This window comes from Globicephala melas, chromosome 10 (assembly GCF_963455315.2).
Source record: "Globicephala melas chromosome 10, mGloMel1.2, whole genome shotgun sequence".
In the NCBI taxonomy this organism is placed as follows: Eukaryota; Metazoa; Chordata; class Mammalia; order Artiodactyla; family Delphinidae; genus Globicephala; species Globicephala melas.
Window position 1 is genome coordinate 62,712,521 of NC_083323.1, and position 21,860 is coordinate 62,734,380.

General features: G+C 56.2%; 1 protein-coding gene across 1 annotated transcript in view; it reads left to right on the forward strand.

The window, feature by feature from the left end:
- The first annotated feature begins 1,634 nt into the window (after nt 1-1,634).
- Nucleotides 1,635-21,860, forward strand: part of FAIM2 (Fas apoptotic inhibitory molecule 2) — a 33,239-nt gene continuing 13,013 nt past the window's right edge. The window contains exons 1-11 of the mRNA XM_030835122.2: nt 1,635-1,802; nt 5,120-5,315; nt 7,984-8,087; nt 8,505-8,569; nt 9,043-9,096; nt 15,203-15,253; nt 15,555-15,594; nt 16,086-16,123; nt 16,664-16,751; nt 17,042-17,137; nt 18,802-18,855. Of these exons, the coding sequence (XP_030690982.1) occupies nt 1,788-1,802; nt 5,120-5,315; nt 7,984-8,087; nt 8,505-8,569; nt 9,043-9,096; nt 15,203-15,253; nt 15,555-15,594; nt 16,086-16,123; nt 16,664-16,751; nt 17,042-17,137; nt 18,802-18,855 (801 nt within the window). The 5' untranslated portion in view covers nt 1,635-1,787. The remainder of the gene's footprint in view (nt 1,803-5,119; nt 5,316-7,983; nt 8,088-8,504; nt 8,570-9,042; nt 9,097-15,202; nt 15,254-15,554; nt 15,595-16,085; nt 16,124-16,663; nt 16,752-17,041; nt 17,138-18,801; nt 18,856-21,860) is intronic.

Consider the following 21,860-nt stretch of genomic DNA (forward strand, 5'->3'; position numbering starts at 1 on the left):
CAGAAGAGCACATCTAACCCACACTAGGGACCAAGGAGGCTTCCTGGAGGAGACAGCACTTGAGCTGCCAAGCAGGAGAAGGAAAACGCTCCAGAACACAGACGCAGAGAGGGAGGGGAAGGCCAGAACCCGGAATGCTGGGCAGAGCTTCAGCAGCAGTGCCAGGGCCAGGGAGCAGCTTGTGGGAGGAAGGGGTCAAAGAGAAGGGCTTGGGGAGGAAAGTGATGGGGTGGGGAAGGGCTTGAGTGTGTGGGGACTGACAGAGCACCTGCACAGGGAGGCCCAAGTTTAAGCAAGTGTGTTGGAAATTGGTGGTTATGGAGTGGGAGATACCAGGTGAGTAGAGGTGATAAAAAGACTTCAGCAATTTACCTGCTGGTCCAGAACCCTGCTATCTCACCGGCAATTAGGTGGGTCCACCTGGGAGATGACAGGGAAGCAGAAGGTAGGGGGCCACCCCCACCTGCACCAGATCTTGGTTTCTCATCCCATCCTACAAGGTTCAGATCCTTCTTTTAGGTAGATCTCTGTGTCCTCACCCTGGGGCAGCTCCAGGAGATTCCTCAAATAATAATAACTCAGATACTCACAACCCTTTGTGGTCTTCAGTGTGCTTCCACCATCATAACCCCTGTGTCTCACAGTAAATCTAGGATGGACAGAGCTCCGCTGTTATCCTCCTTTCCATAGGAGAAGCTGCAGCTCAGAGAGGTTAAGGCTTTGTCAAAGTCACACGGCCAGTGGGTGACTAAGTTGGGACTCGAGCCCAGCTCTTGAAATGGCAAATCCCACGGCAACACTGCAGCAACTGCAGAAAACAAGGCCCGGTGATGGCCGAGTCCCAAGGATAAGACTGGGAAAGGGGGTGGGACAGGCTCTGGAATGGGGAGGATGACAGATACAGGGGCGGTGGAGGCTGAGAATGGAGGCAAAAAGGGAGCAGTGTAGGGGGTTGGAGAGGTTTTGAGACAGACCTAGAGGCCTCTCCAGAAAGATCTGGTAAAATGTGCCAGCAGGGTTGAAAAAAATACAAGCTGCATCCTCCCAGCCCCATGTCTCTGTGACAAGGTAGGGAGGGGTCTCTTGCTCCCATTTCACAGGTGAGAAAAGGGAGGCAAGGAGAGGTGCCCACATGGCTTGCCCAAAGGCCCACAGGAACTCAGGGCCCAGGGGGCCTTTTAGAAGCCGGTAGGGTAGACAAGACATCGGAGACTTTTCCCCCTCCAGCGTGAATGACGAAATAGAGATGATGAGAGGGGAGGTGGTGATGGAGAAAGCAGGGCCGCATCCAAAGAGGGAGAGGAAACAGGCAGAGGTACAACGGAGCCTGTCAGCGACAAAGATGGTGGAGAGATACGGCCCTGACACCCAGCTCCAGTTACAGGCAGGCAGCATCAGCTGGTCGGGTGTCACGGACTCCCGGCCCCTCCTCCCGCCCGCTTGGACCCGTCCACTTGGGCAGTTCCGCAGCGCAGAGCTGCCTGGTCCCTGAGCGGTGAGGATACCAGGAAGGAGGGGGCGGGAGGAAAGGGCTGTGCGCCGCCTCCTCCACTTCCGCTTGCAAATCCGCAGAGGTCTCCGCCGCAGCCTACAGGCCCGCCCTGGCCCCCTCCTCCCCCCATCGCCCGCCCCCCTCCCCGCGTCTGGATGGTACGCTCCGGTCCTTCTGGCCCGGCTGCAGTGGATGTTGCTAGAACCCACGCGGAGGAAGGAAGAGACGCAGGCAGGCTGCGGTGACCCAAGCGGCCGCCCGTGCCTCAGGGACCCCTTCCCGGAGAGACGGCACCATGACACAGGGAAAGGTATCGGCATCTCCCCCACCTGCATCATCCTCCATCCTCTGGTTCCCTCATCTCCCTGTCATCCTAAGCAAACTCTCAGGACCACTGTAAGCATCCTCCCTTGGCTCTTATGCGAAGGTCCTCCGTGGTCCTTGCCGAAGTCAGAGGCCCACAAGGCCTGTTTCAAGGAATGGGTTGTGGCCTCTTCCTGCCCACCAGGCTCACCTCTCCTCCCATCTACATTCCATCAATTGCTTTGGCATCACAGGAGCCTTCACAGACGCCATGTCCCCTTAAGGAGTCAGCTTAGGCGTCTGGTGTGTGTGTGTGTGTGTGTGTGCACGCATCCCCAGGGTGAGCCCTGAGGGGCAGTCCCTATAGGGCACCCCCACTGTGTCCAATCCCAACCCCAACCATATATTCATCTTTGACGCCCTCCACAGAACCCCCCACCACCACCACCAAACTCCCTGTCATTATTCCATATCTGGATACAGCCCCTGTGGTTGGGGGGTTCCTATGGCAACCCTGCTTCAGGATGTTCTAATTTTTGTTTTCGCTTTGGCCAGACATAGGACTGAATGGGATCGGATAAAACATCTTCTCTTTTTATTCCTGTTTTAGGCCTGAAGTGTAGGGGAGGAGCTGGGGCAGAGACTTGGCTGGCCTAGTAGGGTTATGTAACACCAATAGCCTGTGGAATTACACAACCACCAGGGCCTGGGGCAAAGAAGGAGGGTCCTCTGGCCCTCTGCTTGGGGGTGCTAAGGTTTGGGCAGAGAAAACAGAAGAAGGGCCTCCCTTCCACTCCCCTTCTTTTCTCAGAGATGAGCCTCAGAGCCAATGGCATCTTTCCTGGGCTCTCAGACCCTCCTTTCACTGTTTTTTAAGCTCATCAGGCCTCAAAATGATGTCATTGGGTGATACCACCTCGTGCCATTTGGACAGACTTCACTTGGTAATGCTGGACGTTGGGGGTCCAGGGCCTAGGGTCAGCAGGGTGGTTGTTGGTGAGGAGGACGAATCTGGACCGGGCTGAGGTCAGAGGTGATAATCCTTTTCCCAGGCACAAGCCCTGGGTCTGGGCTCAGAGAACCTTGGTTCCGGTGGGCTGAAATGGATTCTCCTGGGCATGACCCTTCTGATCTGGGTGATGAAGGGGGCTGGGGAATGGGAGGGATGAGCCCGGGCCCTGCTCCCACAGGCCTGGGTTTTGAGGCCCTTCCCTAAGGACGCAGGGGTGGGGTTCACCATGGTGAAAATGAAGAGCTCCCCGCTCTGCGGATTCTCTCCCTCCACTTCCCACCTCCACCTCCGCCAGTCACTTTGCTGACGCTGCTTCCTGTCCTGAGGTGAATGTATGGCCCCTGCCTCCTCGGCCCCTCACCCCCAGCTTGCTCCCAGGCTTTCTGATGATGGAAAAGACCCCTCCAGTTCAGTCATCCTCAGGGCTGGATGGAAGAAGAAACGTTCTGGTGCTTGTTCATCTCTGGGCTGCCTCAGCTAGATGCTGCTCGCAGAGAAGGAACTTTGCAGCCTTCCTCAGTGGCCCTGCAGGTTTAACTCATTCTTTTTGGAACCAGACCTAAATCCCGTTTGTTTTTTGAGGTTCAGTCCTTTCGGTGACGTTTCAGTTTTCATACCATCCCCGCATCCCCAATCTTCCCTTCCCTGGCGGCATCATTCGGGACCTCCCAGCCCCTATTTTCTCACCAAAGCTAAACTTGCACATTGTGGAACCGGGGCCATATCTGAGTGTAAATAGACTTGAATTTTCAACCTGCCATGGGATATTTCCCACTGGGCCTCAGTTTCCTCATCTGTAAGATGAAGGAAGGGGCTGAATGAGGAGGTGCTTTCCCCTTCCATCAGTGACAGTCAGATTCTGTTCTGGTTTGAGGGAGAGGCTGAGGTTCCAACAGCATGAGGCCAAAATGGACTCTTAGCCAGGGGCCTCTTGCCCCTCCGCTCCCCTGCAGCCCCCATTCCTCTTCCTCTTTTTTTTTTTTTCTTTGTCTGCACTGCAGCCCCCATTCCTCTTCCTCTTTTTTTTTTTCTTTGTCTGCACTGCCCACAGCATGCGGGATCTTAGTTCCCTGACCAGGGATTGAACCCGTGCCCCCTGCTGTAGAGGCATGGAGTCTTCACCACTGGACTGCCAGGGAAGTCTCCCTCTTCCTCTTTTTTTCCCTCTCCTCTCCCCTTTCTGTTTCCCTGCTCTCCCATCCCCACCCTCCTTGGTCATCTCCAGCCCAGCAGAAGGAGGCCAGCCCCAGTGGACGGTACCTGGGCTCTGCAGCCCAGTGGGCCATGTGTGGCTCTGAGTCATTCTTCCTCTCTGATCCTCAGTTCCTTCATTTAAAAACAGGGATCAAAATACAACGAGCAAGGTAGCAGGGAGATTCAATGAGAGGACCTTTCATTCAGTAATACTTTTAAGGGCCTACTACTCTGTGCCAGGCCCTTCCCTGGACCCCAGGGAAATGGTGGAACCATATAGCGCCAGTCCCTGCCCCGGGGGACGGTGACCACCAATGGTGGGCTCTCCTAAGAATTTTCTCCTTCCTCAGTTCTTATCCCAGCTCCAGTGTGTGCCCCTGGCCAGCCCTGACCCCCCTGGAGCTCAGTTCTCCCATCTGTAAAATAGGGAGATTCTTTTTTTTCCAGATTTATTGGGGTATAATTGACAAATAGAAATTGTATATATCTAAGGTGTGTGATATTTTGATATACATATAACTTGCGGAATGGTTACCACAATCAACCTAGTTAACACATCCATCACTTCACATAGTTACCTTCTGTGTGTGTGTGGCAAGAACACTTATGATCTACCCTCTCAGCAAATTTCAAGTACACAATACAGTATTGTTAACTATAGTCACCAGGCTGCAATTAGATCTCCAGAATTTTTTCATCGTGCATAACTGAAACTTTGTGCCCTTTGACCAGTATCTCCCCATTCCCCCCACCCCCCAGACCCTGGCAACCACCATTCTACTCTGTACTTCTACGATTTCGACAATTTTAGATTCCACATATAAGTGAGATCCTGCAGTTTTTGTCTTTCTGTGTCTGGCTTATTTCACTTAGCATGATGTCCTCCAGGTTCACCCATGTTGTTGCAAATGACAGGAATTCCTCCTTTTTTAAGGCTGAATAATATTCCACCGTATATATACCCCACGTAAAATAGGGAGGTTCTTGTCTGCACCACTGCTGTTCCTAGTGTAGGTGAGAAAGTACCCATGGAAGTTCCAGAAATTGAGGGGCTGGGGAAGAGGACTTAGAAGGTGCCCTCTCCCTGGTGACTGTCTCTCTCTGCCTCTACTCCACAGCTCTCTGTGGCTAACAAGGCCCCCGGGACAGAGGGGCAGCAGCAGGCGAATGGTGAGAAGAAGGAGGCTCCAGCAGTGCCTTCGGCCCCGCCCTCCTATGAGGAGGCCACCTCTGGGGAGGGGCTGAAGGCAGGAGTCTTCCCGCCAGCCCCCTCGGCTGTGCCTCTCCACCCCAGCTGGGCCTATGTGGACCCTAGTAAGTCTCTCAGTTCCTGGAGGCTGGAGCATCAGGGGGAGTGGTGGGCCCAGATGGAAAACCTGCATAGGAAGAAGTTGCCCAGAAATAGACGCACTGTATGGTTGTTGTATGAGGCTCTGATGTCAAAGGTTTGGGATTTGGAGGACTGTTCTGAGGGTAGGTCAAGGAGACCTCCATGAAGAAGGACTGATACAGTTTCTGCAGTCATAATTCCCTTGGATGGGGAAGAGGGGCTTTTTCAAGTCACCAAGCTAGGGCAAAAAGAGGGGACAGATGGGGGAGAAAAACCAGGGGCTGTCCTAGAAGAAAGGGTTGCAGAGAGGGAGTGAGGGAGGTCAGAGTGGACACAGGAAGGAGCAGTACGAGGCTACAGCTAACTGTGGCCTCAGCTGGGGCTGCCTCCCTGTGAGTGTGGGTGCAGTTTGCTGACACGCTGGCTGATCTGAAACCAGTCCCCGTGGAGGCCCCAGGGTTGTTTAGGGCGGGGGCCTGAGGATCCACTTCACTCATCACTCTCCTTGTCTCTCTACCCTCCCCCAGGCCTTAACTGGGGGCAGGAGAGCAGGATGTGGGGAAGGTGTGTGGATGCCAGCCTTAGCATCCCTCAGGGCCAGGCACAATTCCTCGGCCGACCCACCCGGGCTGACGCCAGCTCCTTGCAGACTAAGAATCGGGCTGGTAGGGGGCCCTCTGTTCGGTGTGGCAGCCTGTGGGAGCTTTGCCTCAGGGCTGGGAACGTACAGCTCCCGCAAGCTGCAAGGAAGTCTTCCTCGGCCCCCTCGGCCCCCTCCCCCACCTTGTCACCCCACCCCCACCCCCAGCAGAATTCTAGAAGGGATCCTGGGGACAATGCCTCAGACCGTCTCTACTCAGGAGGAGCGGCCACCATGGTCCACACCTCCCACCACAGAGCCCTTCAGCCCAGACCCAAGCAGACCCACCCCACCGTCATCTACTGGAGGGCCTTTGAAGGTCTGGTGTTCATGGGAGCCCTTCCTCCTGCCGCTGACACCCACAGGACTGCTTTTTCTCTCCTTTTCTCCCCCTCTGTGGCCTGGCCATTTGGGCTTTGGTGGGGGACGTGGACAGAACATGAAGGAGTGAAGGATAAGAGGTTGAGGGTCTCCAAGCCCCAGGTTGGCAGTGGGTCCACCTCCCTCCCCCTTCCTCATTTCCCATATCCTCGTTGCCAGGACTGGCTGCCTTAAGGAATGTTTTCCAACGAACTGTCAGGGCAGAGGAAGGCAGCTCATTTCAGTCAGCACGTGACAAACATTTACTAAGCGTGCACCAGGCACCGTGTCTGGCACTGAGCTAATTTCTGGGGATGCATTGATTTGCAAGCCCTTCCCTCACAGAGCTGACAGTGTAGACAAGTAAATGGATGATTACCACATGGTGAAAGGCAGTGATGGAGGCCTTGGCAGTTCAACTAACCCGCCTGACAGTCAGGGAAGACTTCCTGGAGGAAGGGGTATCCATGAGGGGAGTCCTGAAGGATGGCATGTATTAGCTTGGTGAAGAGGTAGGAAAATGAGTGTCCAAGGCTGAAAGAAAGAATGTGCAGGGGCCCAGAGGCAAGAGAGCACATTGCTGAAAAAAATATAGTCAGGCTGGAGAAAAGTAGAAGGGAGTAGTGTGCAGTGGGGCTGGAGGACTCGTGGGAGGCTGAGGAGGCTTTGTTAAGGAACTTGAACTTGAGTAAAAGGCAGTGAGGAGCCATCAAAGAATTTAAAGCGGGACAGTGCTGAGGGCAGATTTGAAAGGCCAAGACAGGCTCTTGCTGTGGAGGGGAAGGTCATGGAGAACTGCAGGGATGGTGGAGAGCAGAGCGGACACATCTGAGGCCTTAGGAATGACCCAGACGAGGGATGGAAGAGAGAGGGTGGTGTCGTCAGCGTCAGGCACAGAGCTTTCACTTTTCTCCGTTTCATCCCCGTGAGGTGGGTATCACTAACCCATATCCCGGAAGAGACAAAGAAGGCTGGTGACTTGCTTAAGGCTGCACAGCTAGTCAGTCCTGGGGAGGGATCCACGTGTTTGCTTACAGAGCCCATGCTCTTCCAAAAGCCTGAGTTCTGGGACCAGGCCCCCAAGCTTTACCCACACCCACATGCCACTTCTTGCCCTTGTCCTGGCTCTGTTTCCCCTCCAGCCTCCCCCAGCTCTGGTTCCCAGCTGGAGCACCAGCAGGTCCACCCCACCTACGAGTCCCCAGTTCCCACCCCCGGGACCTCAGAGCAAGCCGGGGTAGGACCTTTGACTCTGGGATGTGTGAGGTAGCCCCGGGGGAGTGGCTGTCCTTCTCTGATTCTCAGCCACAAGGGAGCCAGAATGTCCAGGAAGGGGGATGGGGGGGGCACAAGAGGGAAGGGCCACATTTGTATGGCAGAGCTTGGGCCCCAGGGAGCTCCCGCTTGGGGTGGGAAGGGGAGATGACAGTTCCTTCTCACACTCAGAACAGGAAAGGTGAGGGGCAACCTGGGAGAGATCTGGGATCTCTGTGGGATGCGATGGGGTGGGGCAGGAGGAGGTTTGAGAATGGGGCTGGAGAGAAGGGCGTTGCCTGGTCCAGAAAGCCAGTCTGACAAAAGGTAGCTCTGAGCCGTTGGGGGTGGTGTTTATGTGTGTGGGAGCGCTCATGGCCCTCCCCCTGCCCATCCAGGCAGCAGCTCTAGCTATGAGAGTGGTTTCCCCACTGGAGACCATGAGCTCTTCACCACCTTCAGTTGGGACGACCAGAACGTTCGCAGAGTCTTCATCAGAAAGGTAACTGTCTCCCCCAACTCTCCCAGACTGGGAAGCTGGGTGGGGGGAGCCTCTCGAGAAGCCGCTGGCCCAGCCTCCTGCCCAGAGGCCATCCCTCTCCCCATCCTTGTGATGCCAACGGACGGCACCTACTGGGAAGTTGGGGTGCCCACTGCCCCCTGCTGCGGCTGAACACGTGGTCTCTTCTCTCCAGATGCCATGGGTGTGGGCTCTGGAGTGTCTTTGCTGTCCTTTCGCCTTGTCCTGGATTCATTCCGATGCCCCCTAAGAAGGAGGGTGGAAGGCCCAGGATGCGGGTCTGGAGGGTAGATGGAGTCGCCGGGAAGTTGGGGTCTCCCTAAGCCTTGCTGGGGGCCTGAGCCTCTCTGGCCCCCAACAGGGCCCCCCAAGCTGAGCGGAACCCCCTCCCACCCCCAGGTCTATACCATTCTGCTGATCCAGCTGCTGGTGACCTTGGGTGTCGTGGCTCTCTTTACCTTCTGGTGAGTTGGCTGTGTGGAGCCGCACGTTCCACAGGTGGTGGCGCCAGGTCTCGTCCTGGGGAGGAGGGTCCAGAGTCAGACTGTTCTTAGAACCGTCTGCCTGAAGATGCTGGTGCAGGGCAGCGGCCCACCTCATGCTGGGAAGAACCTTAGACCGTGCACAGGGAGGGGTCCTCCGTCCAGCAGGGGGTGGCCCCGTGCTTTCTGGGCCTGCAGGTGTCTGTGAAGCAGTCGTTCCTCTCAGATGCAGCAGCCCTACACCTGGGCGCATCCACGTCTCAGCCTGAGACTGGGAGACTGTGGCTGGAGCTCCCTCCCCCACCAGTGGTGTGGTCTCTCCTTTCTTCCTCTCGAGTCCTGTGAACTGGCGGGTGGGGCGGGGGGTGGGGGGGTGGCGGGGGCAGGTGCAGATGTTGAACTAGAAATGGAGACAGAGGGTAAATTCTGATTCTCTCTCCCTCCCTTCTCTGCAGTGACCCCGTTAAGGACTATGTCCAGGCCAACCCAGGCTGGTACTGGGCATCCTAGTAAGTATACCCAGGCCCCTTCCCAGAACACCCTCCACAGCCAAGGTGGGAAATCTCCGCTGACAGAATCCCAGCCCATGACCTCTCCCCATCCCATAGGAACTGCCTCATAAGAGCATGGCCAGAAGGGGCCTTCTGGGGTGTGTAGAGCTGAGGGGGAGGGGAGGAGATGGGCGTTGGTTCTGGTGCCTGCCCAAGGAGGGAAGGGTGGAACTGGGGTCATGGCTAGGGAGACCCAGACCTTGGCCTGGAGGAGAAGGGGGGCTGGGACACCTTGGCCCACACTAATGATAATGTTGCTACTCAATATTAACATAGTTGTAATTAATGCTTGTGAATTATTAATCATAAGAGATACCACTTATAAAGTGCCTAATAAGGGCTGGGCATTGTTCTACGTGCTTGATATGCAGTGTTGCATTCACTCCTCAGAAAACTAAGTCTCAGAGAGGTTGAGTAATTTGCCCAAGGTCACACAGGTAGGCCGTGGTAGAGCTGGGATTCAAACCCAAGATTCAGGTTGAGGCTTGTACTCTTAACCCCTCTACTTGGCAGACTCCCTTCCCCTCGAGCAGTTGGCTTCTGCTTATATACTCTACTCTTTAAGGAGCATGGCAGGTGACTTGAGAGGTTATTCTGACCCTCCTATGTGGGCAATTAAGGAGTCATTCTGGATACTTCCAGGCCAGACCACCCCGTTCAAAGCAGAACTACTGTCAGCAAAGTCTCCTTCAGCACCTACTGTGAGCCCAGGCCAGAACTGGAGCTGGTGGAGAGGAGGCCTCTGCAGGGGAAGGTGGTGGGCATACAAGGCAGCCTGTGAAAGAGCAGCATTCAGAGGAGGGGGAGCCCTCAGTCCATGTCAGCGGGTGCGCCTCAAAGAATGAGCCAAGGGGCCTGGGGACTGGGGTGACTTAAGTAAACGCTTGGGAGTGGGAGCACACGTGGTACATTGGGTAAATTAGGGACCAGGCTGGCGGAGCACCGCAAGCCTCCGTGAGGGGAATCGGGACATCCCAGAGAGAAGCGAGGCCTTCCGGGGTGGAGGCTCTGAATGTCCACCCGAGGAGCTTGCACACTACAGCTGTCCCAGGCCTGTTCCTGGATGGGGGTCTGGTGGGAACGTAGGCTCAGCCCAGAGCCTCCTGGACCACCCGAGCCCAGAACAGTCCCAGAGTGGGCCTCAAGTTAACAAAAGCCAGCCAAAGCCTGACAGGAAGGAGACATCCTGGCCTCTGGGGCTCCCCGGAGGAGTGGAGGAGGAGCTCAGCCAAGTTGGGGATCCCAGGGGAGGAGACATTCACACCCAGAGCCTTTCTTAGGGCACAGGACAGAGGGCCTGTCTGCAGACCAGGCAGGGAGGCGAGCATTTGGGGGGATGGGGGGCACTGTAGGCTAAAACTGATGAGGCCCCAGGAACTGCCACCCCGGCCAGCCCCCGTGGCGGGTTGGCATGGCTCCCGGCACATCAGCACCGCCTGGCAGCCTCTGCGCCCTGCCACCTCGGGAATGCGGTCCCCAGGCCCCTCGTCAGGCCTCCTGCGGGAGGGTCTTTGGGACTCTGTGCCCTAAGCAGATGGTGGCAGGGGGACAGTCCAAGAATAAGCAGGCTCTAGAATTGAGGGCAGAGTCCACCCCACTGAGAATGGTGTGAGAATTTGACCTCTGAATGGTGAGAGGTCCTTCCTCCTCAGCATCTCCAGGCAGAAAACAGATGCTGTCCCAGACTCAGGGGTGGGTGGGTGTGGAGAGAAGTCGGAAGTGGGCATGGACCGTGTGCTTTCCATGGAGCGTCGCCAAGCCTTAAAGGTGCTTGGGAATTCACCACCAAGATGCTGCCCTGTTCTCTAGAAAGCCAGCCTGTTGCTCTGCCCCATCCTGCCCCCTCCCCACATCGCTATCCAGTCCTGAGTCTGCCTCTGGGTCTGAGACCTAGCAGGTCTGACACCTAGTGGGTCTCACGTCCTCCAAATACCAAGCCCTTAATAGCAGTAAGAATAAAACAGGTCTTTTTCTATGTATGTAGCACTGTGCCATGTGATTTGCAGATATTCTTCATTTGATCCTTAACAACAGCCCTACGAGGCAGATACAGTTATTATCCCCATTTTTTTTTTTTAAAAGAAGACGTTGGGGGTAGGAGTTTATTAATTAATTTATTTTATTTTTGCTGTGTTGGGTCTTCGTTTCTGTGCGAGGGCTTTCTCTAGTTGTGGCAAGCGGGGGCCACTCTTCATCCCGGTGTGTGGGCCTCTCACTATTGCGGCCTCTCTTGTTGCAGAGCACAGGCTCCAGACGCGCAGGCTCAGTAGTTGTGGCTCACGGGCCTAGTTGCTCCGCGGCCTGTGGGTTCCTCCCAGACCAGGACTCGAACCCGTGTCCCTTGCATTAGCAGGCAGATTCTCAACCACTGCGCCACCAGGGAAGCCCTATTATCCCCATTTTATACATGAGAAAATTGAGGCTCAGAGAGAAGATGTTGCTTCCTAAGCAGCAGAGCCAGGATTGAACCCTGTCTTTCTGATTGAGAAGCTCGTGCACTTCCCCTCCATGCTCTGCTGCCTCCCCACAGCCTGGGACTGGTCCTGGAGCATCATAAGTTGGGGGAGGACACTGGGTTTGGACCCTGGCCTCCACCTGAGCCTCGTGCCTTGGTCTTGACATTCTGTAAACAGACCACGGCTCTAGCTCAGGCCCTGAGGCCCAGGCTCTGACAAGCAAGTCTGTCTTTCACTTCTTCTGTGATTTATTCTTCGCTCCCTGGGATGGCAGCCTTCCAGCACCACCCCCTCCCCCGCCCACTCTTTCTCCAGGCCCCAATCATCTCCCTCAGTGGGCTCTCGCCTTATTGTCTGATTGCTCCCTCTGAGCCTTGGCAGCGGGAACTGCGGGCCTCCCTACCGTGCAGGGGAGGAGTGAGGGCTGTGGGGTGGAGGTGGGGGGACCGGACAGAGGAGGAAAAGTGTGAGACCAGACTTGGGGGAGGTGGGTCCGAGCCTCTCCAGGAAGCTGTCAGTTAGCCAGGTTCTAGTTATAATAATAACTCCCATCTTCAGGTCCCTACCCAGTGCCAGGCTCTGTGCTCAAGGCTGGACTGCATGCTCTCATTCAGTCCTCGCTACAGCCCAGTGAGTTGGTACCAGCATTCCCGTTTTACAAAGCAGGAGGCTGGAGCTCTGCAATTAAGTAGCCGTTCAAGGTCACACGATGGTGGTGGCAGAGCTGGGATGTGAAATGAGGGTCAGGCTCCCAAACTGCCCCATACGCTCCAGGTCGTCCGTCCCTCTGCCCTTCCTCCCGACCACTCGTCTTGAGGGTTGAGGAGCTCTGGACCAGAGAGAAAAGGAGGCTGGGCCCTGCCCTCAGGAAGCTTCCAGTCTGGCCAGGGAGACAGGCCCCACAACCAGGATACACATAGACAAGGGTATTATTATTATTATTGTTGTCGAAGTAACTGGTGACTCAAGGGAGACCGAAAGAGAGCAGATGCTGGGGTATTTCTTAAAAACTGGGGCAGGACGACCCCACTGTTCCTCACGGAACAGGATGGCCTGCAGCCCTGGCCCTGGCACTGAGAACCCCTCCATCACTGTGACAGCAGTGATGCCTCATTTGAGAACCCCTGAAGAATAGGAGAGGGTGAGGATGGAGGGCTCCTACTTACCAAACCCAATAGGCTCGTCTCAACCCCTACCTTCCCTGTGCTTTCACATTTCACCCAGAAGTACTTAAAGATTGCCTAAGCCGTGCCAGGCCCCGGGTTGGACAATAGGTTGTTCCAGGTGCTACATCTGGGTGGGGATCAGATGAGCAGACCCATGGGGTGTGGGGTGCAGGCTTTGGTTGAGTTATGCCCGTGGTGCACAGAGGAAGCCCCTCCAACCTCAGCCCCAGGCATCCTCGCCAGTCGGTCCTTTCCAGTAGGGGCAGAGAGTGGTGGGCACACTGTGAGGGTGCAGAGGGCCATGAGGGTAGATGGAGGGGCGGAGTGCGGTGCGGGGTGGGCTGCAGAGGTAGGCGGGGGGGCGGATCAGGCAGGGCATCACCAGGTCTTTGGAATTTTAAACAGGAGAGTCACATGATGGGATCTGCCTATAGCTTGGAGAGTGGAAGGCAGGACTGGAAGCAGAAGGACCCGATAGACAGAGATGACCCGACCTAAAAGGGTGGTCGTGGGGATGGAGAGAAGGGGACAGATTTGAGAACTGCCTGGGTAGAGGATCAGCAGGTCCAAGTGATTAGCTGGGCATGGCAGGGTGAGAGTCAAGGCTGACCGAGGTCGCTGGTTGGGTGACTCGGAGGCTGCATGACATCCTCTGCAACAGGGGATGCAGGAGAAGGAGCAAGGAAGAGGGCAGATTCGGCTCTAACCTGCTGCATAACAGCCGTGTTTGCCCAGTAGGCAGTTGGTTATTCAGGTCTGAGGTTGAGAAGGAAATTCTAGATCAGAAATATGGTGTGTGAGTCATGGGCATCTGCCTGATACAGGGAGTCCTAGGAATGAGTGAGCCCACCCAGGAGGATCATGAAGAGACAGTCTGATGGGAGAGACCCTGTGCTGAAGGAGATGGAGGAGGAGTGACCAGGGAGGTAGGAGGGGACCCAAGGCTGTGTCATTGTGGGACCAGGGAAACAACGAGAGAGATCAGATGTCAGCATGTCCAGGTCAGATAAGGATGGACAAGTGTCAGTTGGACTCAACAAAGTCATAGTGATGTGGCAAAGCCAGCTCTCATTAAGTGGGACAGGGGCTGGTTTGTTAAGTTGAGGAGTAATTGTGAGTTGGAGAAGGTGCCGTGAGTGGAGACAACTTTCTGAAGAAGCTTGGCTGTGAGGGTGGGTAAAGTGGCAGTAGCTGGAGCCGGGAAAGATGTTGGTTAAAGATGGAGAACAGCTGAGGAGGTTTGTGAGGGAGAAGATGTAGCCGTGGATGGCAGGGCAGTTGAGGGTGTGGGACCCAGAGGCTTGGGGGGATTCACCTGGGATGGGAGGAGGGACAGGAGGAAGGACACATAGATGCATGACGCGATGTTTGCAGGCGGCAGGCAGGGAGCCAGTGGAGCCCCCCACCTCATCTCGAATCTTTCTGGGACACATCAGGCCAGACCAGGCGGGAGAGTGAGGCAGCCTGGGAGGTTTGCAGATGAAGGAGGATGGTTGGCGTTGTTGCTGTAGGGGATGCGTGAGAGAACCGAGGAGGGAGATGGGGAAGGATGACAGGTGCCGTGTGTTGAGGGCACACTGAGAGCTGGAGACGAGACCATGCATTGGTGTAGGCACCAATCTAGGTAGACATGAGCATGCCCCAGCCTTGGGTCTTCAGCCCTCATGTCCCACCTCCTGGACTGGCCTCCACCTCCACTGCTCTCCAGAAAATCCTTAATCCTTGACCCCTGTCTCTGGGTTCCACCTGAGCTTCCTGCCAGTCTCCCAATGGATACGGCCACCTGATCCAGAAATTCATGCCACAGGTACTTCTTGCTGTGCCAGGTGCTGGCAGGACAGACAAGATCATTGTAGGTAGTGACAGGGCCAGGGAAAGGCCTAAAGGAGGCAGTATGGGGTAGTGGTTATAAGCTAGGACTCTGGAGGAGAAAGCCTGTGTTCTAACCCTGCCTCTGCCATGTGGTAGCTGTATGACCTTGGACAGCTCACCTGGCCTCACTGTGCCTCAGTTATAAAGTGAAGAACGTGCTTCCTAGAGAAGATATGAGGGTTATATTAGCTAATCCTCATAAAGCATGTAGCCCTCTGCCTGGCATATGGAGAACACTGTATATGAGCTTTTCAAAATATATATAAGTAATAAGATATTGTCTGGGGGGAACCACTTTGCACTGGGTGGTCAGCTACCACATGGCACCCAAGATTCAGTATTTCTAGAAGCAGGCTCATCTTACTCCCCTTCCTTTCTTTTGGAATTACACCATCACCCTGCCCATTGCAAGGTTCTGAGATGATCGTGCGCTTAACCAACCCCTGCCCCTGGCCCGTGGCAGCCTGCTTGGTGCCCTGTGGGCAGGGGTGGCAGAGAGTGGGACGAGCAGGGGCCTGGGCGGAGGGCCTTCAGGGGCGGCCAGCTCTCGCATCCGTCTGTCTCTCACAGCGCCGTCTTCTTCGCGACCTACCTGACCCTGGCCTGCTGTTCTGGACCAAGGTATGATGACGGCTTGAGGAGCAGCATGGCTGTGGGAACGTGAGCAGGACCTTGGAAGTCCTGGCCCCAGTCCTGCTTGCCGCCAGTGCACCCCTGAGACGGCCCCATCCTTCTCTGGGCTCCATCAAGCAGGCCTGCCCCTCCCTCCTTTACTTGGCACCTCGGGGCGGGGGGAGGGTGAAGGCACAGATGGGGGCACATGGGGATGTGGCTGAAGGAAGAAGCTCCGAGGACAGCATGACCCAGCCTGTGCTGCAGGCACGCCCCCTCTCTCCTCTGAACTCGGTGGCTTGCCTTACAGGAGGCATTTCCCCTGGAACCTGATCCTCCTGACCATCTTTGTAAGTGATGTGGGGACAGATGCTGAGTGAGGATGGGGGGGAGGAGAGCTGAAGGGTGAGCTTCGAGGGCTAGGAGTTGGAGGTAGCTGATGTGAGGTCACTGGGGGTGGCAGGGGTATTTTCGCCCCACTTCTTCTGCAAAGACACCCCACCCTCTCTTTCCAAATAGCCTTTCTCTCCCCACTCCATCCACTCCCTCTTTCCATTGTGATTTTGTTTTTAAGAGGTTTGTATGGGGACTCCTAGAGCTATGGATAACAAGAGCTGGGGGTGGGGGGAGGGTGTGAATCTTAGAAAGGGGGACGAGCAGGGCTGCAGAAAAAAGAAAGGGACGGCTGGGACCTCCTTCACCGGGAGAAATCCTGGAGGTAAATGTGTGTGTGAGCAAAGCAGACTCAGAGTTGAGGGGTACACGCAAGGGGTGGAGACCCAGGCTGGCCCTTGAAGGTGTCTGGGCCCCCAGCATTCCCTCATCCTGCTTCTCCTTTCAGACCCTGTCCATGGCCTACCTCACTGGGATGTTGTCCAGGTAAAGGGGCCAGGCGGAAGGGGGCTGGCCACACCCCGAGGGGAGCTGCCCCAAGCACAGTCCTTCCAGGGAGCGTTTGGACGGGGTTGGGGGGGGGCGTTCAGGCAGGCAGGAGACGTGGGCTTGGAGCGCGCTTCTCCCGCACTCGGCCTCCAGGACCTGGCCAGGCTGGTGGGTGGGAGTAGGAGACGGAGGAGAGCAAGGTGACACCTCTCAAGCTGCAGCTGAAAAGACCCCAGGTTCATGATCACACAGTTCCCTATAAGCCACCTCCAGGCACCAGCACAACCCCTCCCCACCCCCATTCCCACCTCTTCGAGATCCTTCTAACAGGATTCTGAGTGTGAGCATGTTGGGGAGGGTGAGTCCCAGTAGAAAGGATGAGGAAGCAGAGAGAAGGGGGATCCTGGGAAAGGGGAGAGCCTGGAAGCCAGAGGTCGTGGGATCAGGTCCTGGCAGAAGGGGAGGACCTGGGAGGAGGGCAAGGGGAGACCAGAAGCCCTGCCCTGAAGCCGACCCCCTGGCCTGCCCGTCCTGCAGCTACTACAACACCACATCTGTGCTGCTGTGCCTGGGCATCACGGCCCTCGTCTGCCTCTCGGTCACCGTCTTTAGCTTCCAGACCAAGGTCAGCCCTGGGGCCTTCGGGCTGGGGAAGGTTGGTGGGGCGGGGGCGGTGGGCTGCAAGCTTGGATTCCCCAGCTGGGGGAGGTAAAAGGCATGCGTAGTGTCTGGGAAGGCCGCCTGGGATGGGAGGGGGAGGAACAGCGGGTTCTGGGGTGAGCACGGGAAGGTGGCCTGCTGCCTCGGCCTCGGCCTTCTGGCCAGCACACTGCCCAGCCGGGGCCCCCAGGAATGCCGGGCCGCTCCGTGCAGGCCTGAGGGCCCTGGCAGCTGACGCCTGTCCTACCCCTGCAGTTTGACTTCACGTCCTGCCAAGGTGTGCTCTTCGTGCTGCTCATGACTCTCTTCTTCAGTGGACTCATCCTGGCCATCCTCCTGCCCTTCCAATATGTGAGTCTCCAGGTCTCCCAGCCGGCCCCATGGGGATGGCGGGGGTGGGACTGCCGGCCCGAGGGTGCCGTTTCCTCCTACACCCTCCAGGGAAGGCCGCGAGCCAAGGGCTCACAGCCTGCCATCCTGTCCTGCCCCGGGCTGCTTGGCAGTGTAAGCAAACAACGAAGCGAGGCTTTTCTTGACAGGTCTGGGCACCTGCCCACTCCACAAGCCACATCCGCTTCGCCTTTCCCATCTTCTCCACTAGGGGGGAGGTGAGGCTGAGGGGGAGGGCTCAGATCATTTAAACCCTAGGCCGGGGAGGGGGCTCCGGAGCTCCATGGGGCCACCAGGCCCAGAGGGGCCCTGAGGAAGGGCTTCCTGGGCCTCTTGGGGGATCAGTCAAGTGCAGAGAGGCAGGATCTGGCTGTCCAGGCAGGCGGGAAATGGGACAGTGGGGCTCTGAACATACCCCTGCCCCATGAGGGTGTCCATGGGGACAGCTGAATCTCAGCTCTTTAAGAAATGTCTGGCCTGCCTGGGAAATCCCACTAAGACTGCTCAGGGCTCAGTGACCCATTCCAGGAACTCAGGCTGCTGCAGGTGGAGAAGGGGCAGACTTGGGGCATCACAGGAGGGGGTTTGAACCGTGGGAACCCAAGAGAGCAGCTGTTGGACCCGTGCTGAGGGCTCAGGGCTTGTACCTGCCGCTACCTCCTCTTAGCTACCTCTAGTACGGGGGTCCCCCACTGCCCCTTTGCTGCCGGGCTGAGAGCAGTATTCCTCACTCCCCCTCCCTACCCCATCCTGCCCAGCCCCAGGTTATTGCCTCCCAGTCCAGAACGTCAGGATTGGTTCTGGCATTTCCTTGGCTCTTCCCAGGATCCTGTTGACGAAGGGAGGAGCCGGAGCTGGCCTGGGGGCCCTCTGTGTATCTAGGATGGGGGGGAGGGGTACAGGAAGGGGCCCCAGAGCTTCCAAGAACCCTTTATCGACCCGGGTCAGGCTGATGGAATGCCTGTGTTTCCAGGAGTCTTCTGCGGGAAGGCTCTTCAGAGGGCACGGCTCGTTTGGCACCTCTTGCAAGGTTTCCGCACTCAGCTGGGTGCCCCTGAGGCCCGGGGGGAGCAGAGGTTGGGAAGGGGTGCCGTTCCAGCCTCTGCAGGGGATCCCAGCAAGCACAGCTGGCAGGGATGCCAGATGCCCCCCCAACCCCTGGGCCTAAGTCGTTGTCCCCTTCTACCTGAGCCCCTTTACCCACACAGGCAGAGCCAGGAAGCTCCCGACATGGGGACAGACAGCACAGGGATGAGTCCACACTGGGAGAAGGGCACAGCCTCAGGCCAGACCCAGGCTGGGAGGATGGCAGGGACCCCATAGGATGAGTCACCCTGGGCCAGCCTGAGCCTGGGGCTGTGTGTGGAGGAAAGAAGTGCTGGCCCGTCTGGACCTCGCCTGCCAGCCCTCCAGGATCACTGTTACCCTGGGGCTCCCCCACCCACCATGAGCACGCAGGGGATTAAGGACCTCTCAGTCTGGGGCAGGGTTGGGGGGGTGAGAGAGGGCCCCCACTGGGGAGGTCTGTGCCACACCCTCCATTCCTGGACTGATCCCTTCTCCCTGCCCCTCTGCCGCACTGCCCATCTCGCCATCCTTGAGCCCACTTTTTGTCTGCCCTGCAGGTGCCCTGGCTCCATGCAGTGTATGCCGTGCTGGGAGCAGGCGTGTTTACGTTGGTGAGTGTGGCCTCCCGGGGGCCCTGCCTTCTCAGCCTCCCACCATGTCCTCAGGTCCCTCCACCATCCCCATCTTCCTCATAGTCCTCTTCTCTGAACCCTTGTGAAGTACCAGTGGGCGCAGAGGGGCTCAGTGCTGTCAGGTCTCTAAGATAGACCAGCTGACCTGGGCAGAGGGGCAAGGAAGGTCGTAACAACAGGATTGACGCTTTAGACAGAGCTGGGAAGAGGTACCCCTGACTCCTGGGGAGGTTCAGTGCTGCTTGTTGGGGTGGGAGAGTGAGGGTGTCCCAGCCGCATGGACTAAGTTAGTCCTTGCTCTGCTGGGAGTAATCTGGGAAGGCTTCTTGGAGGAAGGGAGATTCCAGGTACCCTGTGACAGATGCACTTAGATTGAGCTTGTCCTTGGCCGTCCTCACCAGCCTGAGAGTGTTAATGCTGATGATTATGGTTATGATAACAATGATAGCTGGTATTTTTTGAGCACTTGCTTCTCCCACAGCAAGCTCTGCACACGTACCGAATCCTCACCATAACTCTATAAACTAGGTTCTGCTGTTCTCAGATTCAGATGAGGAGCCTGAAGCTCAGAGACTTTAAATGACTTGCAGACAGCAGACAGCATCCTGGAAGTGGAGGGTTAGACTGGGGATCCGCACAGATGGCTCCAGAGCCCCACTCAGGGTCTGAGGCTAGGTGGGGAAGGGAGTGGGGTGGCTGGAGGCAGATGCCCAGGAGATGAAGGTGACCAGGGGCAGATGTCTGCCTAGAGCAGCCCAACACAGGGTCTGAGGCTAGGTGGGAAGGGAGTGGGGTGGCTGGAGGCAGATGCCCAGGAGATGCAGGTGACCAGGGGCAGATGTCTGCCTAGAGCAGCCCAACACAGGTCCTTTGCTTAGTGGGCTCCCAGCACCTGAATGTGATGGTGCACCAGGGCAAGGATGTGTTGGTGACATCTTCTTATGCGGTGGGGTGGCATCCAAGGTAAACGTCCACTGCCAGTGGGAGCAGTGACCAGACCCTCCTCTCCCTCACTGGTGTTTTCAGCTCAACTCAGTCTGGTCAGAGTTCTGGGCTTAATCACAGGTTCCAGAGGCTTATGGCTGACAGAGTGGGGGAGCAGAGATGGGGGGAAAATAGGGGGTCAGAACTATGAGCAGAGACTTTGGGGGTGTGGATAGGGATCGAGCCAGGAATGGAGGTGTGGCAGATTCATTCATTCATTTCCACAGGTCTTCATTGAGCACCTACGAAGTGTGAGGTGTGTGCTATGTGCCCAGGATGCCACAGTCAGCAGGAAGGGCACAGTGCATGCCACATGGTGGCACTCAGTAAATACCTATGGAGTAAATGGCCTCCAGGCTCAGAAGCTGAGGGCTGGACAGGACTGAAAAAGGGGTCTAGTGAAACTTCAAGCCTCTCATTTTAGAGATGAGAAAACTTAACCCCAAAGAAGTTAAGTGATTTTTCCAAGGTTTCCCTGCAAGATAATGGTAAATCAACTAAGTGTGATTGGCCTTGGTCAAGACTAGGGTGACCAGCTTATCCTAGTTTACCCAGAACTTTCCCAGTTTTAGCACTGGAAGTCTCACTTCTTGGGGGAACCCCCTAGGAACTCCAAGGTTGGGCGAACCAGGATGGTTGGTCATCCTGCAACACTAACTTCTCTGGCTCCTGGTCAGCACTCTTTCCTGCACACAGTACCTGCTAAAGACAAAGTTTGATGAAAAGGTTGGGGTGGGAGGGTGTCGGCTAGGAGGAAAGGAAGGAGGGTCAGACTGAGGGGAGGGAGACTGGGGAGGCCTCAGAGGACAGTGTTTGCCAGGGACACATGGAAGAAGAGGGGTCCGTGCCGGGCAGAGTGGGAGGAGGGCGAGCGCTGATGGAGGGTCAGGGAGTTTACTTGGCTTCGCGCCGATCAGGACACAGCACGTGTGTCAGCTATGCGGGGAGGCTGTGTGTACAAGTTGGGTTGGATGAACAGTAATCCTTGAAATTCGTTTAATAACCCCTTGCATTATTAGAATAATAAAAATAATCCCAACCATCTGTTCCACCCTTTACATTTTACAAAGCACTTTCACACCTATTACCTCACTGGATCTCCATCACAACCCAGGGAGGGAGGTAGTGCTGCTGTTAGACCTGCTTTCTACATGTGAAGACCCGCTTTCCACATCCGAAGTCCCTGGTGTTAAGGGGCTGGCACAGGGTCCCACCTCCAGTAAGGGGCCGATTTAGGACAGGACCCAGGTGTCCTGTGCCCAGCCTGGTGCCATTGCCAGAACCCCCATCGTCCCCCTCAAAGAGGACAACTTCTGTTGGCTTGAAGTGGGGAGAGGCTGGGGTGATCTCTCCAGCAGTGTTCCCCCTCCCTCTCTCGCACCATCAGTGTTGCCCTCGCTACTGGATTATTTCCATCTGCGTAGAAACAGGCTGTAATTTCTCCCAACTGAAAAAACAACAACACACAAAACACTCTTAACCCATATCTCCCTCTAGCCCCCCTAATTAGAGCAAAGCTCCTTAAAATGGAATCTACACTCTCTCCAATTCCTCTCCTCCCTTCCTCCCTTCTTTCTACTCAGTCCTCCTCCCATTCTCTCTTACCCTCTTAAAAACGCTCTCTCCAAGGTCCACAATGGCCTCCCTGTGACTGAATCCAGCTGTCATTTCTCAGTCCTTATCTTGCTCGACTCTCAGCAGCCTTTGATACAATTGCTCATTCCCTCCCCCTAGAAGCATCTTCTTCACTTGGTATCCAGGCATCAGCTCTCCTGGTTTTCTTCCTGCTTCCCGGGTCACACTGGAGGGCTCTGGGGCCATGGACCGTGCACACTCACTCCCTAGGGGATCTCAGACTGTCTCAAGACTTTGAATACCATCTTTTATGATGATGACCCTAAATTTTACATCGCTAGCCGGGAATCCCACACTAGACTTGCCAATTGCCTACTCCGTGTCCACACTTGGAAATCTAATGGGCACCTCAAACTTAATGTGCA